The sequence below is a fragment of the Zonotrichia leucophrys genome, chromosome 1A (genome assembly GCF_028769735.1).
Source record: "Zonotrichia leucophrys gambelii isolate GWCS_2022_RI chromosome 1A, RI_Zleu_2.0, whole genome shotgun sequence".
NCBI classification, from domain to species: Eukaryota; Metazoa; Chordata; class Aves; order Passeriformes; family Passerellidae; genus Zonotrichia; species Zonotrichia leucophrys.
The window spans coordinates 43,171,853-43,189,843 of NC_088170.1; the positions used below are offsets into that span (position 1 = coordinate 43,171,853).

Genomic DNA, 17,991 nt, shown 5'->3' on the forward strand with positions numbered 1-17,991 from the left:
AATAAGCATTAGTAAAACAGTTCCTAAATGAATTTTCTTCAATGCAAGGTTTTTATTTTGATAATGTTAAAAATTAGTTTTACTTGATAGCGATGAGAAAATTTAAAAATTTCTGTGAAATGTGGATGTGTCTGTTAATCCCTTGAGATATTTAACAAAGCATATGATGCAGTTATATTTTTGCACAGCTATTTTAACTGAATAGCAGTAAAGGGTGCATAAACTGAGGCTACTCAGAAGTTCTTCATTAAGTACACCTTGAACTTCTCAGTTATAAAGGCATCAGAAGGGGCTCAATGGAATCTGCTAATACAAACCATAATGGCGAATGGATTGTTAATATCTGTTTTTATTTAAACAGTTCCTATAAATATTGCAGCCCTGTGTAACAACTAAAGTGTTCTGGAAGTTACTGATGTTTCTGTTGCTTCTTGCAACTGCATAATTATTCTATGTTATAGTTTAAATGCTATCTGTTTATACACACTGAAATGCTTCATGAGAATTAAGGCCATGCAATTCAGTTCCAGGCCAACGGAAACTATGTTAATATTTTAGATGCTTGCATGATCTTGTTTTAGTCTCCTAAAAAGGGATGACCTTGAATTGTTCCCTGACAGTGCTCTGCATCCTGTGGGAAGGGCGATCGTGCTCGCTATGTGAGTTGCAGAGATGCTCATGGAGAGATAGCAGACGAGTCTTTGTGTGCTCATTTACCACGACCCGCTGAAATTTCAAGCTGCTTTAGCCCATGTGGAGAGTGGAAAGTTGGAAATTGGTCCCCTGTAAGTATTAATTGTAACAATTTTTTAATGTGTGTATTTATATTATTGGCCAAATCTCTGTTTAGAAATTGAGAGTTCATCTTTCCTTTTTTTGCAAGCATGATTGAAATTGCATCCCTTGAAAACACAAAGTATATGTTTGTTCTTGTCAAAAGTAAATATAAATGAATTTATATTTATTAATCATCAATGTTCTGTGACAAACACTGTGTTAATCTTTTGGTCAGTGCACAGTTACATGTGACAGTGGAATAGTAACAAGACAAGTCATCTGTGTCAATTATCATCAGCAAATCAGTGAGAATTACTGTGATCCTGAAGGCCGACCTCCTAAGGAACAAGAATGTAACATGCCACCATGCCCAGTTCATCATCATGTTCCAAAACTACATGACCATCCAAGCCATTTTCCAGAAACAGGTTACCTCCCAATACACCCTCCACAAGACAATTTAAACCAGTGGAACCGTCCTTCCGTGGGAGGATATCAATGGAGAACTGGACCCTGGGGAGCAGTAAGAAATTTTTTTAGATATATTAATTTGTGCTGTCACATTAACATTTAATGTGTTAATATTTTTAGAAATGTTATTGCAGTACAGATTTGGTCAAAATAAGAGCACATTCATTTAAAAAAGTATTGTTATTCTTGTTCTTATTATTATTCAGAATATATTAAATTCTAAGTGTAATTTTTCTGTGATTTCAAATTTAAAATACTTCTACATAGTAGTAATTTTTGTTTGAAAAGTTCAGTTTTGAGAGTTAAGGCTTAAAGCCAAGCTGCTGTTTTAACCAACATATTTTACATTTCTTTGATCATGCAATGGCAAAATGTATTTTTACCTGTTTTGGTAGTGCTCTAGTACTTGTGCAGGTGGATTTCACCGCCGAGTTGTAGTATGTCAAGATGAGGAAGGAAGAAGTGCCAGTAACTGTGATGAGGCAACAAAACCTTCAGAGTCGAGACACTGTGATTCTGGACCCTGCCCACAATGGAACTTTGGGAACTGGGGAGAAGTAAGAGCCTTTCACTTACAAGGGAAACTTTGTTTACTACGTAAGCTTAGAAGTAGAAACATAATTATGTGATTGTGAGTGGAACTGAACCCCTTGTTTTTACTTATTTAATAGAGTTTAAAATTTAAAAAGAATGAGTTTCGACTTGTTTATGTAAACTTTATTCTTTGATCAAATCCAGAACTGTAGTGGAAATATGAGTTATGTAAATATACATCCAGAAGAAGTATTGTGTGAGGCTAAGGATATACAACATCAACAAATCATATAGTTGTTGTACAACATGTATCTTCAGATGCAGAAAATTATATTCTGTTACAAAACGCTGGATTGTATGCAGAAAAACCACAGTGCAATTGCTAGTCTGAGAAAAAAAATGAGCATAAGAAGCTGTAGAGAAACTTTATTCCATGTAATTTCATAGGTACTAACAATAGTAACTGAAAGTAGTAGTGGTTACTGGGTTGTAGTTACAAATTAGGAGTATCAAGATAGGATCATGCGTCTAAAAGTTGTGCCTGGGTTAGAACATTTTGATGACACATTTGGTGTTATTGGTGTTATGTTAGTCTCCATGCTGTGTGGTGTTATATCTTGACCACACACTCCTGCTCAAATGCTACAGAAAGAGTTAAAGCTGATTATTTTTGCATTTATTCTAATCTAATCTCTTGTGATTCTTGCTCACTTTTCTTACTTTTGGAAATCAGTTACTGGAATAGAAAAAAGAAGAAAAATTGGTTGAGTGGCTTTTTTGTTTTACTTCTTTTCTCCTTGTTTTAGCCAGATTTAGCCATTCAGTTCTCAAGGTCAGTCCAAATATCTTATTTTTTCTGTCGACAGCCATAGACTCAGGATACAGTTCATGCAGATTATACAGTTTTTTCCTAATTTAGAATCAATGAGAATACCATAACAAGGTTTGAACTATTATGGCTTGACTTTCAGAGCTCATTAGGAATGAGAACTGGTAATGAAGAATTGCAGGCTAACAGAAACCCAGAAAATACAAATCCTATAAGTATTTCACACTTAGTCTGTATAAACTGGACTGTGTAAAAGTGTGCCCAGTATCTGAGTTTTCTAGCACTCTTTGGCAGGGAAAACTACTTTCAAGAAAAATCTCGGTATTTTCCTTGTATTAAAGAAAGAGATACATGCGCATTTATTCTCATAATTAATTCTCCTTAATGGCGTATCTGTTACTGAGACTTTCTGCAGAAAATCACTTGATAAACCATAAAAGTGTCATTTGGTAAAGGTTTTGGTGAGGGAACTACATGAGATTAGACTTTAAGTCCTTATTCTTGAATAGAGTGTCCAGGGAATATGGAAATAGACATAGTAAATAATATGATGTACTGATGATTGTTATATATTTTGGTTTGATGGTATGTGATGACTCTGTTAATAACAATTATTGCATATAAAATTCTGTGTTTCAGTGTACTCAGACTTGTGGAGATGGAATAAAGACAAGACTGGTGATTTGTCAGCTTCCTACTGGCCAAATGTTGGGCGATCAAAACTGTGAAATTCTAGACAAGCCACCTAACATGGCACAATGTAATGTGCATTCTTGCCCTGGTGATGTTTCTTGGCATCGGGGACCGTGGAAATCGGTACGATAGCATTCAAATAATATTTTTTGCTTTCTTGTTCTTTCTGTCACTCTATTTCCCCATGTCTTTTAAAAGATTTTATGTCATTTTTTAAAGTTCATGACAATGAAATAATAATTCAGGTGGAATGTAGTCAATGTAGTTTTATAAAGAAATTGTTCCTGCAGTCATAGAATTGAATAAGAAGCAGCCATTTCCTTCAGCGGGAACAATATCATGGTCTGTAAAACATCATAGGGAGTATTTTGAAAATTACCAGAAATCATCATAACTCATTACAGTACCTAATAGGTGCTCCATTTGGAAGGGTTACAATTTGATATGTGTTTAAATTTACAAGTTTATGCTGTAAATTATGCTGTAGTATTATCTATGTATTTATATTTGCAAAAACACCCTAAACTTTTTAGTGCATAATTTTTCCTATAGTATATTTAAGTATAAAATAACTCACATCCATGTATATTATATTCTGTCATCAAACATTTTACTCCATATTTGTACATTTGTGTATAAAAGTTTATATTAGTTGTTTTAAAACAGGGACCAATTAAAGTTATCTATGTATAATTATGTATGTAACTATAATATGTTATTGTCTACATGTCACTGTCTATTAATGTGTAAAAATGCCTACTGTAATCACCATTAATCTTTAAAATTGTCACTAGCAGATTATTAACATACTGAAGTAATCATTGCAAGCTCTGCAGTATAGACCACGTTACAATTCCCAAGCTGTGAATTTGACAACAATATTGATTATTGTGCAAAATTCTAAGGGGAATAAAGGCAATCAAAGGAGATTGGATCCAGTTCTGGTTCCATCAAAATCAGCAAAAAACCTGTCATTGACATCTCTGAGAGATGGTCTGGGACAACACTTATTTGAATTTTTTTATTAATAAAATTATGTAATTTTTCTCTTTGAATTAATATGGCAGCATTTAAAAAAAAGTCCGATATCAACTATAACAATTGCTAATGCTATATAAGCTATAATTTATTGCAAAGAGACTGTAAAATGTAAGTTTGATTTAATTGTTTACCACAGTTATCTCTTTCTTCCACTACACAAAGCAGAGTTTAGGGTTTGTGTTTAGCAAACACCAGAGTATCTTATCTAGCCATTTTCCAAATAATTAGTGGTGACTCGCTAATTAAAATTCATCAGGTGCTGAGAAGACAAGCAGGGTTCAGCATACAACTGATTTTCAGCTCAATCTTTGTTTTCCTTTTAGATCAAGAATTATTCACAACCTGTTTCTTCCCTGAGTAATCCAGTTTGCCCTACATTAATAGATTGCCTGTAAGATCTTGAATTGTAAATGTTGTGTATGGTTCCGTTTTATAAAGATTTTCATGTTAGTTTATTTCTCAAGTGACATAAAAAGCCTTTTTAATCCTTCAAAAACTAAGTTTAGAATGGATTCTATTTATCAGACAGAGAGGCCTCTTTTATATATAATTGCAAGCTGTATGGTTAAGTCATAAAAGATTTAATTTCATCTCATGCTGCAGAAACAAATATAGCAGATTCAGGAAATAAAAGCAGGCTCACATATTATATATGCTGTCATTTAAACAATTTAACTAGCTTAAATGCTGCCAACACAGAGATTTAGTTGGTTTTTGTTGCTGTTGAAGCAGAGCAAAATTTATTCATTAAGAATGACTATTAGGAAGGAGCAGTAAACCTTTAGTCACAGGAATACTGTTGTAGCCTAGTACAAACATCTTTTTTTAGCCATGGTTGACTCGTGATTTTTTTGTTTGATAATAGATCATGGCCCTACCTATCTTACACATTTCTGGCATAAAATATACTTTAATATAGGGAACTGTTAATGGCTAGATGCTGCCTGGCTGCTATAGTCCTCAAGCCTGTCACATAGCCTGTCTCACCCTGTAAGATTGCAAGAACCAGAAAAGTAACTATTTATATTTTTCATAAAAGTATTGAGTAATCTTTCTGTGCCAGGTGAGCAATGCATCAAGCTTTTGTGTCTGCTAGTGGGATTCCAGTGTTAAAACCTAAGCAGAAACTGTCACACAAGACTAGATGATCTTGGAAGTCTTTTCCAACCTCCATGATTCTGTGATTCTAACTTGTCCAGTAGCTATTGTTATATATTTAAGAACAGAGGACTTTTAGCAGTATCCTTTCTAAATTTGTTTTATTATTACAGCAATTGATTAATTTTACACAACATGATTAACATAAAACCTGTATTGTAAATGCACAAAAGACCCTTGCAAAGAAGGTTCAGTTTATGATTTGAAGCCAGAATTTTGATTGATGCTTTCTGCAGTTTAGCAGCTGTTGGCTGTTACACTATATAGTGTCTGTCAGTGGCTACTGGAGCTGACCCTCACAAAGCTTAAAGGCTGTGTGCTCCTCTGTTCCTGATTCCTGCAGTTCTCCAAATGCATGTCAGGAAAGTAAATCTCAAATTCTAAAGGTTTATTTCTTTAATTTTTATATATTTTCTAAAGATTATAGAAAGCTTGGGCCAAAATTACACTTGAGGAGTAAAATAAACTGTTTATATATGGGAAAAGAATACTTTCAGGCTTTCCATAGTGAGGAAAGTTTGCTCACATTTTTAGACAACTAGGATTTTGATCTTATTTTTGGCCCTCTGTACTTTTTCAGTGCCTGCAAAAATTCTTGAAGATCCAGGTATCAAGCAGCAAGGTTTCTGCTTAGGCAGTTGGTGGTAGCAGTTGATGTTGCCTTGGAAGCCTTGTATTTCATTTGGGCAATCAGTTCTTGTATGAGTGTTGGTAGTTACCTAATTTTATCATGAAAATTTTAACCAGATGTTTCTCAACTTGAAATATAATTGGTTTTCGTCCTTTCTTGTTTCTTTAGAAAGAATAGATAGCTCCTTACAAAAGATTTTTTTTTTTTTTTTTTGTGTCTGAAATGTTTATTAGAAAAAGGGGTTTTTTTCTTTTCCTCTTAGGATTTGTATGTAATTCATAAATATTACTTGTGATTTCAGAGAATATTGGCATGAAAAGAATGGATTATTTTCAAAGTTACCCTAAAGTCTCAGAAAGGTGTTACTGTCATTTCTTACTGCCCTTCAGACACATAATGTAATAGTCTTTAAACCAGCTGTCTTTCTAGTGCTTCAGTTTTCTACTTACTTGCTCCAGAATAATTCTTTGCAGTAGTGGAAGAAATCTGCTATTCATTTTTAAGTATATGAATCTATTTTGTAGAAATAGTCCCAGTTCCCTTCCAGTGTTGTCACTGCCAGGCATCCCATTGACTTCTTCAGGAGCAGAAGCAGGCCAGATTTTCATATGTAAAATATTTATTTGTTTTCATTTTCATGCAAAAATTCTTGCTGTGTATGATAAGTGCCTTCATTCACTTTTTCTAATTTGTAAAAAGTATTTATATCTTTAAAAATAATCTTTTATATTAAAAGGGAATTCAGAATCAGTGAACTTGGTTTTCAAAACCACCTTCAGTTTTTTACCTCTACTTCTGCTGCTGCCTAATGTTGAACTTCAAAATACCTCATTGCCAATACAGCACATTAAATTAATATCCCACTGCCTGAAATCTTGATGTTAGCATCTGCTATTCATTTTTTGAAACTTTGGAAATGGGAGGTAGGCCTTATCAGAGATAACTGATAGCACATGTCACTGCCCAAATAATGTCATAAAACAGTCTTGGGGTAGTGAACTTTATTTCAGGTCATTCTGATAAAAATGAAAGAATTCAAAAACAAAATATTTGTGTAATGTTCATCGAGAGGAAAATCTCCTGTTTGGTGCTATGTTGCCTGTATAGCTTGAAATAATAAATAAGTTATAATGAATGTATAATAATTTAATTTAATGACTGTGACTTGTGTCTGTGAAATACAGTTGCTTTTTAACCCTTTTTTTTCATGCATGTTGTGTGGCTTTGTGTTTATATTTATTGTGCTCTTTATTAAGGAATGTTAATGTTTAAAGCCCTTAAAAAATAAAGGGTGGGCCGGATACTAACCACTTTTGCTGAGAGTTTTCTTTAACCTGTGTGTTGATATTAACTTCATACTATACTTCAGTGATGTTGTCATGGGGAAAGATCTTATATTTGAACACAAAAAATATTGTTACTGATACAAGCAGTGTTTATGCCATTGACCTACTGGACTGAAATAGATAGATAGTCTTTGATGGTAAAGTTGAAAGATCCTAGCCCCTGAATCTTTTGCTGGAGCTGTAATTTTGTGGCCCAGTCCTCTCCCACTTAGTGAGTGACAAAACACAGAGAATAATGAGGATCACAATATAATGCTCAACTCTTAATATCAAAGACATAACATGGTTTTTAAATTCCAAAAATACTTCTGTCAGGAAGAGGTTTGCAGAACTTTCAGGCCTTCCACTTAGAAAGAGAACAAGAGTGGGACATAGTCAAAATAAAACCAGTAAATAATAATAATAATGAAATCACACACACAACAGAAAAAAAGAAAAAAAAAAAACAAAAACCCACACACAAAACCCCAACAACCAGAATATAATGAAAGGGGAAAAGAAGCAGTTAATGCATAATACCATGCCTAAATACATAAGCCATTTAATGAGAATGAAAGGAATGTGAAGCTACTGGTGTATTTATTAGAACTTTCAGAAACGCTGAAGGGTTCTAGTTGGTCAAATCCTTGTGAAAATCATTCTGAGCTGCCTGTGTGTATGGCAGCTTCAAAAACCCCAGCCAGAACTCATAAATATTGGCTCAAAGTGGTTTTGGAACTCAGATTTAACATTAGATAAATGCTAAAGTATTAGCATTTTCAAACATTTTTGAGGGTCCATACATAAATATTTTTATTACCTGGAATGAGTTAGGAAATGAACAATGTTCTGTACTGTATGATTTCTTAGTCCTTTCTTTGAAAACCAGTAATTGTGGTGGACTGGTGACTCCCCTATGACAGGCTGCTCTGTTGATCAGTGTGTGTTCTAGCATTTGTGGCCCTTTCCCTTCAGTGACAGCAGGGTTAAACACTTAGATTTCCTGCTGAATCAATCCTTCAGAAGCTTCCATGCCTGCTCATATTTATGTACAGGAAATGTAATGTTGGAAATATTGTTAGTAAATTGAAAATATACAGAAAAGTGGTTTAGGTTGAAAGGAAACTGGATTTCAACATGTGAAGGTAGGTAAAATGTTGCATTTCTCATCCAAAATAGACTCATATTTTCATGCTAAAATAATATTTAATATAAATTGGGGGGATATTAATTTATACTGTTATATTTAGTTAAGTGCCATAGAAAAAAGTTGTATTTTCTATGCTTTTGAAAAGTTTAAAAAATTTCTGACAATACCATATTGTGCCAGCACATATTGCTTTTTATTTCAAGTTTTTTAAAAGTTTAAATACAAAATCTTACATTTTAATCAAATTTAAAAATTTATATGATATGGTGTTTTTTATAAAACGGAAAGGCACATACAGCTTATGTATTTGCCATTCCTTTAATTTCTGAGCTACTCTTTTGCTGTTGCTAACATGATGAAAAATGATAAATCTGAGCTTGCACTTGCTGGGAACAAGTATTTCTTTTGCTCATTTTTAGATTTTTGCCTACTTAGCTGAAACAAATTCATCTACTGTGGTAAAACTGTCTTATGTCTACTTACTTTTGTCACTGGTTAATTGAAAAGGCCCTATCCTTTTAGATAATAAAATGAAGTTTTAAATAGTTAAAATATTACAAGAAAAGGCTTTTTAACTGTGCAACCCCTTTGTGGAAATGTAGCTTCCATAATATCATCCTCCATCATATTAAAAATGTGCTCCAACTTTTATTGTGAAGACCTGTGAACAAAATGTCCCTCTCAAAGGGGCCAAGTTACTTTTCAGGGAGAGTGCAGATTATGTCAGTCCTGTGCATTTATTTGTTTTCCCCAGCTTCACAGGAGGATGGAGGCTAAACTACCTGTGACAGAGTCTGTTAAACTGTGCCCACTTTTTGGAAGCAATAAATGGACTAATTTTGGGTTGCTGTTTGGTTTTCATGGAGGTTTTTGAACACAGCTGCTGGATGGACGCAGATACATCTATTATTCTCTATTTGAAAAATGTGTCCGGAAATTTATCCATTTATTTGAAACAGAGAGAAACACCTGCATTTCTTTTTCTTGTGATGGATTTCCTTAAGGTCTCCTGTCTCCATTTCTGCCAACCTTGATGATTGCATTTTACTCCCTGCCTCCAGTGCTTTCATGTAATTGCTTAGAAGTGTTACTAGTGCTTCATGGCTGTGGAGTGCAGAAAGATGAGTCTTGCTGAAGTCTGGCCAAGTCAGCAATTTGATGTCTGTGATTCTGTAATGGTGAAAGTGCCTATTTGAAGCTCTTGGAGAAGGTATCAAAGGCACAGGGCAGGACTCCAATTTTGTAAATTTGACACAAATTTATACTTATAGATTAGATTTTCAAAAAGACCTAGTGAGAGTCTAGCTCTGTTCCTGACTGCCACTGATTTCAGAAGGAAAGGTAAGGCAGAATTATTTTTTAGGGGTGTTGGTTTTGTTTTTTAATTTACTAATGTTTCTGTATTTTTAATTATGATTTGTCTCAGTCTGTTGTATGTCATTCAGCTGAAAGATGATAAAAGGTACACATACCAGATAAGCTGCTGCAGGAATGCTGGCTGAACACAGTAGTTTATGTGTTCTCTCACTCCCAGCAATTAATAAGCTGATCATACTTTTCATTGTTTTAGTATATACTGTCATGAATGACAGTTTCAATATTGCTTGAATGAGAGCTGATGGTGAAGTTTCTAGCACAGATACAAGCAGAACCTTCAGTGACAAATTTAAGACTGCCCATGAGGTAACTGAGCCTGCCAAATGGCTGCTGAAAGGAGGCAGAAATACCTCTTGGTTTCCTGATTCTCAGGTGGTAACCAGACAAAGACTCAAATCAAGAGCATGTAAGACAGGAAGAAAAACTAGATAATTCAATTTTTACTGTAATTGAGAGATGAAATGGAAGATATATAGGAAGAGGTAGATGAGATAGCAAATGTGATGTGTCACCACTGTTGAATGAGAACTCATGAAAATAGGATTATTATTTTTAAATTTCCACCCACATTCACATCTCCATAATCCATTGTTCTTGTGTTATTGTAATAGCTAAAAGCTTGTTTGAAAGTCTAATAGTGTCATGTGAGTCATGTAGGTAAAACAAAGAGAAGGTTGCTGACTGGAAAAGCTCAGTCTCATTTATGAATACATGTAGACAGTGTAGGAATACAAGGCACAGTGGAGCCTGTCTGAGCATCTCAGTAGGTGGAGAGCTGAGCACAGTAACTCATGGGGAGTTGGTCTGCCCATGAGCATGGTCTGGTTTTCAAATGCTCTGTAGTTGGCATCAAGAAGGATTTCAGGCTTTAGGCAGTGATGGGCAGAATAGTGGTGTTCATCCTGAGGGGGAAAAACATGATAGGGCTTTCAGAGAAGGACCTGGTCATCTGTTTTATTTGTTCTGAACTTGGAGAAATGCATAGTATTTGAGATGTCAGAAAGATAGGCCAAATTAAGACTTACTCACAAATATAACTGGAATGAATAAAAGACATTCTGTAAATAATCATTAAGTGGAATCTCAAGGATTCTGGTTTTGATTTTTTCCAACAGCTGCAAAGAGTATGGTTGTTCATCTGACATCCAGGCAGATTGCCATTTTCTGGCAGTAAGGATACAGCCAGCTGCACTGGACAAAAGAATTCAGACCATGTGGTGTCAACTTAAAAAAATATCTTCTAAAGTTTCTCAGCATCATCAGCAGAGTGTAGCTTCTTCAGACGTGAAATCCTTTACTTTCAGTGTATGTGCTGATGTTTCTGACTTTGTTTTAGTCAAGATGTCTTTATGTTTAAGAGTAATTGCACATTCCTAGTAGATGCCAGATATATCCTCTCAGCAGTTTTTCCTTGCTGTTATCCACATCAATCCTAAAATCTGCCTTTAATCCTCTTATTCCCCCATCATCCCTGCTTTTTCTGTATTTATATGTAGATGTATGTAACTTCTCATTTATGTCCATCTGTTAAATAGATATACTTTGGCATGCTTGGAAAATGGTTATTCAGGAGTTTTTGTTACCCCTAAGATGAAAGTTGAAAGAAAATTATCTGAAAAGTAGTCCAATAGAAGCAGCTTTTTAAGGAGCATACAGCGCTCAGTTTTGACAGAAAAGGTATGGCTGGGGACAGTGGCCAGGCTAGATGACCTCAGAGAACCATGGCAGTCTCTGTGCTCAGCTGCCACTTGCAAATAGCTCTGAGGTTGTACTGCAGTCCACTCTGGTGTTAACATCCCCAGTAACCTGGAAGCCTCAGAAAACAATGTGGATGGTAGAAACTTGGTGTGTGCCTGCTTCTCCACTTGTTACACAGCCAGAATATGTAGGTAGACTGAAAGGGGGAAAAAATGTAGAAGTCCCTCTTGGGCTGACTAGAGAAAAGGATCACTGCCTTCTTTTGTTTCTGAATTAAAAAATTCCAATATTAGATGATGATACTTGGAGTGTTTTGTCCTCTGGTCCATTCCACTCAGGGCAGTAGGTAATGGCAGTTTCTTGGCACAGGGCCCGTTCTTCCCGAGCTCCTGTGCTGAAGATAATGGCTTCTGAAAATTTTAAATTTCCCTTATAACAAATAATGATAACAGACCTTCAACAGTAGGAAAGCCATTACAAAAGTCATGTATACTACACTACACTTGTGATTTTTTTTATTAATTACAAGTAATTGAGGTGAAATCGCTGGGGAGGTGTCCTGAATGGTGGTCTTCAAATATATGTTTTTGAAGTAACACTATAAATAAGTTTGTAAATATAACTTATAAATACAAGTTTATGTTTAACACAGAGCAGTACTCTTACTTGAAAGCTATCTGAATACAGAAGAGGTGTTATTGTAAGTACTGCAATTCTGATGCAAAAATAATGTCCAAAAAGTGATACTTTCTGGATGAGGTTTAGGACAACATTAACTAGAAAGACATGATTGCAATCTGAAGAATCTAGTTATAAATAACTCAGGTCACAGAGGAAGGCTTTCTTCTTATGTTAGAATAAAGTGACTCTGGGTCTCTTAAGCTTCCCTACATTTCCTTGTAAAAATACCCTGCAGCTCACAGCAATATATTGCTGATATTGGATGTATAAGGATCTGGGGTTAAAAATGAATTTCAGAGTCTGTAAAAATTTTTCTTAATAATTAAGGTGAGGTATGGTGATTGTGGAACCATAATCCAGGTTTAACAAGGATTCAGAAAGGACTATCAGGCAGCTTTTACATTGAGGGTTCAGTCTAGGACAGATAATCTAAATCTGTAGTTTTTAGGTGATGGCACTTGCAACAGGTAAAAAATATGCCTTTTTTGTGGCATAGAGCTGGCAGCTTGTACTGTGAAGTCTCACTGTGGAGCTTGAACAGAAGAATATCCACATTTTTGACTTCCCTCTGCTGAAAGCCTGAGAAAGAACAAAAGATGAACTTCATGCCAGTGAGGATGTAGCATCCCTGACATTGAAGACAAGACTGACAAACTGCTGTCAGGAATGGTCCGTGTATAGCTGATTCAAACTGAGCAGCATTGTGGATTGGATGATGTCTGTAGGTCCTTCTTAGCTTGGTGTTCCCCCCTTCAATTTCTGTAGCTGCAAAAGCACAGTCAGAAAAGTGACAAAGCAGACTTACAGACTGCAGATGGAAGGAGGACTTAATCAACATATCTTTTGAACATCAGAGAAATGTGATATAACCCTGAATTTTTGAAATCAAGCCATACTCAAAGAGAGAACTTAAAAATTCTTCAGTGTAAGTTCTGTAGTTGACATAGGTGTAACTTAGACGTAACAGTAAATAATACACACATTTTTGGGGTTCAATCCACTCTTTCTCAGGAGTGATGGGATGTTTGATCCTTGGTCCTTTTTAGGGGAATGAGCTAATGGCATAAATGTTCGTACTTGTTTTAGCAAAGAATTACTGACCCTAAATCAAAGAATTCAGCAGGATTTAATTACAGAATCTGTGTTGCTTCTTAACAGTTGTAAACATACTTAAAGCAATAAACAACTCTTTGAGTGCTTTTATCTGAAAAATGCATATTGTTCTCAAGCATTGCAGAACAACACCTGGGAAGGTGAAGTAAGCAGAGAAGGCAGACAAAGAAGATCTAGTTCGAATACAGCAAATGAAAAGTTGAAAGCAATTCTTGACTAGGCAATGCTCAAGATATTGTTTTATTAATTGTGAAGTAGAGATCCCTCTCTACTTCTAGAATATTTAGAGTCCAAACAGGCTTTTGGGCCAGTTAGAGATCATGAAAATGCAGTTTGCCAGACAACTCAAGCAACTACCATGTTTAATCGCATTTTAAACTGAACTTCCTGTCCAGTCACAAAAGTCCCTGACCAAAAAAAAGGCAGAAAAAAGAAGAAAATATCTTTTAACATTTATAATATGTTTTATCCTTTTTCAGTGCTGCTGTTGTGTCTTAGCCCCTTTAGGTATTGAACACCACACAACCACTCCATCCCTCCCTCCCCCTTGGTGGGATGGGAGCAAGAATTGGGAGGTTAAAAGTAGAAAAACTCATGGGTTAAGAAAAGTTATTTTATGGGTTATGCCAAAGCTGCACCAACACCAAGGGATTCATTCATCACTTCCAATGGACAGGCAGGTGTTCAACCATCCCCAGAAAAGCAAGGCTACATCATGAGTGATCATTTTTTTGGGAAGAAAAATGCCATCTCCCACATGCCTCTGCTTCCTCCCTCTTCCCCACAGCTTTTGTTGCTGACCATGACATTACTTGGTCTGGACTGCATCCCCTCAAAACTTTTGCACCTCCAGCCTTCTTGCTATCCTTGATACTGTGTGACACTGTTCAGCAATAACTAAAGCATCCATTCCATGTGTTTTCAACACAAATCCAAAATCTTGCACTAGCTACTATGAAGAAAATTACCTTTATCATCTTCTAGTCACACACTGTTCAGCAATAACTAAAGCATCCATTCCATGTGTTTTCAACACAAATCCAAAATCTTGCACTAGCTACTATGAAGAAAATTACCTTTATCATCTTCTAGTCACACTCTGTATATCTAAAACAAATACAAAAAGAAGTTATTACATGCTTTCTGTTTACTGGTCTGTTTTTTAGTATCCAGAAGGCCACTAGGCTACCAGCTAAACTACACAGAGCACTTCCTATAAAGAAAAGGTTATGGAAATTTGGTACTGAATCCGCCAAATAATACAAGGTCTTCAACTTTTCAATGAAATAATAATAGCAAAAGAATCAAAAATCTTTTAGTGAAGTTGCATGTCTGCTGCAGACAGAGCCCTAATTTGGTAGGAATTGATGATGGCATGTATGTCTGAGAGTCCATCTGTGCCACAGAAAGCATGAGTTTTGTCAGGCTGATCCCTACAGAACTTTATTGCTATGAAGAAAACACAAACAGATGAATCCTAGTTAGCAGTGTTATGGAATGACTTTGAACAATTGTAATGAAATCCAGCTTTTACTGCAGATTTATGTTTTTAAAAGAACATGGCATATGGGAAATATTACTTTATCCAATGTTGAGACAAGTGCTAGAATTTCTGTGTAAAATGGTTACAGGATGGGGTTTTTTCAATTTGCATTTTTTGGAGGAAATGTTCATATTTCTTCTGAGATTTATGTTCTTATGGATTTTTTCTTCCTATGTGGTTAATCTGCAGAAAATATATGGAAAATTGTGCTCTCTCACCATAAACCTCCAGTTATGTAGAGTGTTATACCAATGAAACCACATTATAGACAAACCGAGCCGTGAGGACCACGCTCAAGTAGTCAAGGACCATGTTCAAGTTTGAGTGGAGGGTGGTCAAACAGCCAGAATTGCTGCAGTTCTGCTTTCCCTGGTCAGGAGAGTGAAACCTTAGGAAGATCCCCATCACATCAGGGTGGGCACCAAGCAGTGAGATGAATTTATTCCACAGAGAGTGTGCAATAACACGGAAGAGCTTCGGGAAGGAACACAGGCTCATGGAGGGGAAGGTTCAGCCTTGTAAGAGATGCACTGTGGGCTTGATGCACTGAGAGGACAGGACAGGCACAGAGCACTCTGTTCCTGAGCACAGAACAAGGCCTTGCTCCTGCACCAGTGAGAATTTGACAGTTCTTACTGACATTAGTGCTGAAGGGAGGCCAGGCAGGTAGGCAGGTGTCTTAGCTCAGTGTTCAGTATGCAGCTCTCTAAAGAAAAACTGACTGGTGGGGTTACAGGTCAGTGCAAGATATCTCCCTGTAAGCTGCATTTAGATGCCTTTAGGCATTTCAAATCCCGCTCAGATCTTCTATGGAATCTATATTTTCATTCTAGGCACCGAGCAGATCTATGCTCTGTCCACGCAGAAATGCAGACATTCCCCACTTGATATTGATGAAAAGTTTTTATTCAGCATTTGTGTGATTTGGTGTTCTGTCTTTGCTATTTGTTCTCTGTAATGGAGGCCAGGCAAAACTTACCTACTTGATCAGGAGTCTCCCTGACCAAGTAGGTAATATAGTGTATTGTAGTAGTGTATTGGACTGAAGGAGTCTTCTCTAGCCTGCCTGCATATGATACCAAAGCACTTTGGGAGGAAGTGATCCTTTTAAGAACTCTTTTTTATATATTGTATAAGGAATGAAGCCAGAATATACCAAATTTCAGGAGAATACTGTACATACAGAGTAATCTAACCTCTGAAACTTTCCGCTGATGATCCTGAGTCTTCTCATCCATGGCAAGTGTATTAGCTTTTTCATGACGTTAAAAAAAATAAAATTGGAGCATTTATTTTTCTTCAATTGCACTAAATATCCTTTATTGTGTTTTGCAGTGTGCTTCACTCATCTGCTGTGCACTCAGTGTACACTTAGATCAATTTCTTTCTTTAGCTTGTTATTAGAAATAGAAGGAAATCTGTTTTCAGGATGTTAATTGTCCTTATGGATTTGTAAAGCACTGAGCTGGCCAATCTGTTAAAAAGATTGTGCATGCACATAGAATTAGACTCTTACCACTTTTTAAGATAACTCTTTTAAGGTCCTTGGCTGTGGCTCAGAGCAATCTAGGTGCTTCTGTAACTGATATGTTTGCAAGGCTTTAAGAATAACAGTCCTTAAATCAGTTGCCTAAATTTCATTGATGTCCCAGTGAAATTGTAAAGGATCTGGTCTTTAGAGATGTTTAGATTTCTGTTCCTCACACTGTGATAGGTGGGAGATGGTCACTGCATCAGATGTAGGAATCTGGCACTGTGGAACCACTCTGAAGAGGCAGGAGCTGATCCATGAAATTCCAGGTGATGCAGCACCCCAAGCACTTGGCTGTAGCAAAGCTGCTTGGAGGCACATCTTAGTTTAGTGCTTTATTTGTTTTTAAGTTTTGGCAATTATATTTAAGCAGAAGTTTACAGATGCTTAATGTCCATGGGGTTTTCTAGCTTTTACAAGCATCAGGAGTTTAATTCCATCAGAGCAAAATCACATTAATATAATGAATTAAACATCAGTGCTCTTTCATGAATTAAGTAAAAAAACACCCAGCCAAAACACAAAACAACAACAAAAACACACAAACAAAAAACCCCACAAAAAATCCCCAGCTGAAAAGCGCTTAAGTTGAAACCCATAAGAGGATGCAAGTGAATCACTTCTTGCAGAGTGACAGTCCTTTTTATCAGTGCAAGATATATTCAACAGAAGGTTTGGATACATGTGAACAGAGAATCAGATCTTGATGAAAATGGGAAAAAAGGAGATAGCAAATCTATTTGCAGAAATATTGTCTCTGTACACTTTTAAGTATTTAATGCATTTAATGCTTTTTGATGTAGTCCCAACATGTTGAACATGTCTTTTTGAGTTTTAAACATAACATTAAATTGATATGGAATGAAAATCTCCCTGGAAAAAGTTATTTAAATGTGGATATTTACATGATATGAGTTAGCAGCAAAGAAAAAAATAGATCAGTTTACTTATACAAGTTACATTACTGAAAAGATAACTTATATTTCCTATATTTTTTAGTTTTTAAAAATATGAACATTCTTAAAATAATTGAAAGTAATTTATGCCTTCAGATTTTAGGCATCTTTCATCTGAATTTCTGTATTTTTACATTAAGATACCTAAGTTTCAGTTACTTTTAGTCACCAAAGCTAAACAGTATTTAAGTGAAGTATTTGTAATAACTGCTCATAAAGCCTCTGTTATTTTAAACATCTAAGCCGTTATTTTCATTTCTGAACTCCCCCTTTTAATTCATGTATTCTAATTACAAAAGTAAGTAGAACATCCTTATAAAAGAGAAGCAGGCATTTCTTTGGAACTGGTAATTATATCTTCTAATAAATTAACACAAAAATCTTTCTTTAGTTTTTTCTTTAGAAGTAATAGCACAAATTATAAAGATCAAATAAGGACATTATAAAGATCCAGATAAGGACATTTAAATATAACAGAGATAT

General features: G+C 35.5%; 1 protein-coding gene across 4 annotated transcripts in view; it reads left to right on the forward strand.

Moving 5' to 3' along the window:
* ADAMTS20 (ADAM metallopeptidase with thrombospondin type 1 motif 20) overlaps nt 1-17,991 on the forward strand; it is an 86,539-nt gene that overhangs the window by 54,776 nt on the left and 13,772 nt on the right. For all 4 annotated transcript variants that reach the window (XR_010438690.1, XM_064702576.1, XM_064702575.1 and 1 more), the window contains exons 25-28: nt 621-785; nt 1,013-1,300; nt 1,644-1,805; nt 3,251-3,427. Coding sequence is in view for 3 of the 4 variants with exons in the window: in XM_064702576.1 (XP_064558646.1) it covers nt 621-785; nt 1,013-1,300; nt 1,644-1,805; nt 3,251-3,427 (792 nt within the window). In the remaining variant the exon portion in view is untranslated. The remainder of the gene's footprint in view (nt 1-620; nt 786-1,012; nt 1,301-1,643; nt 1,806-3,250; nt 3,428-17,991) is intronic.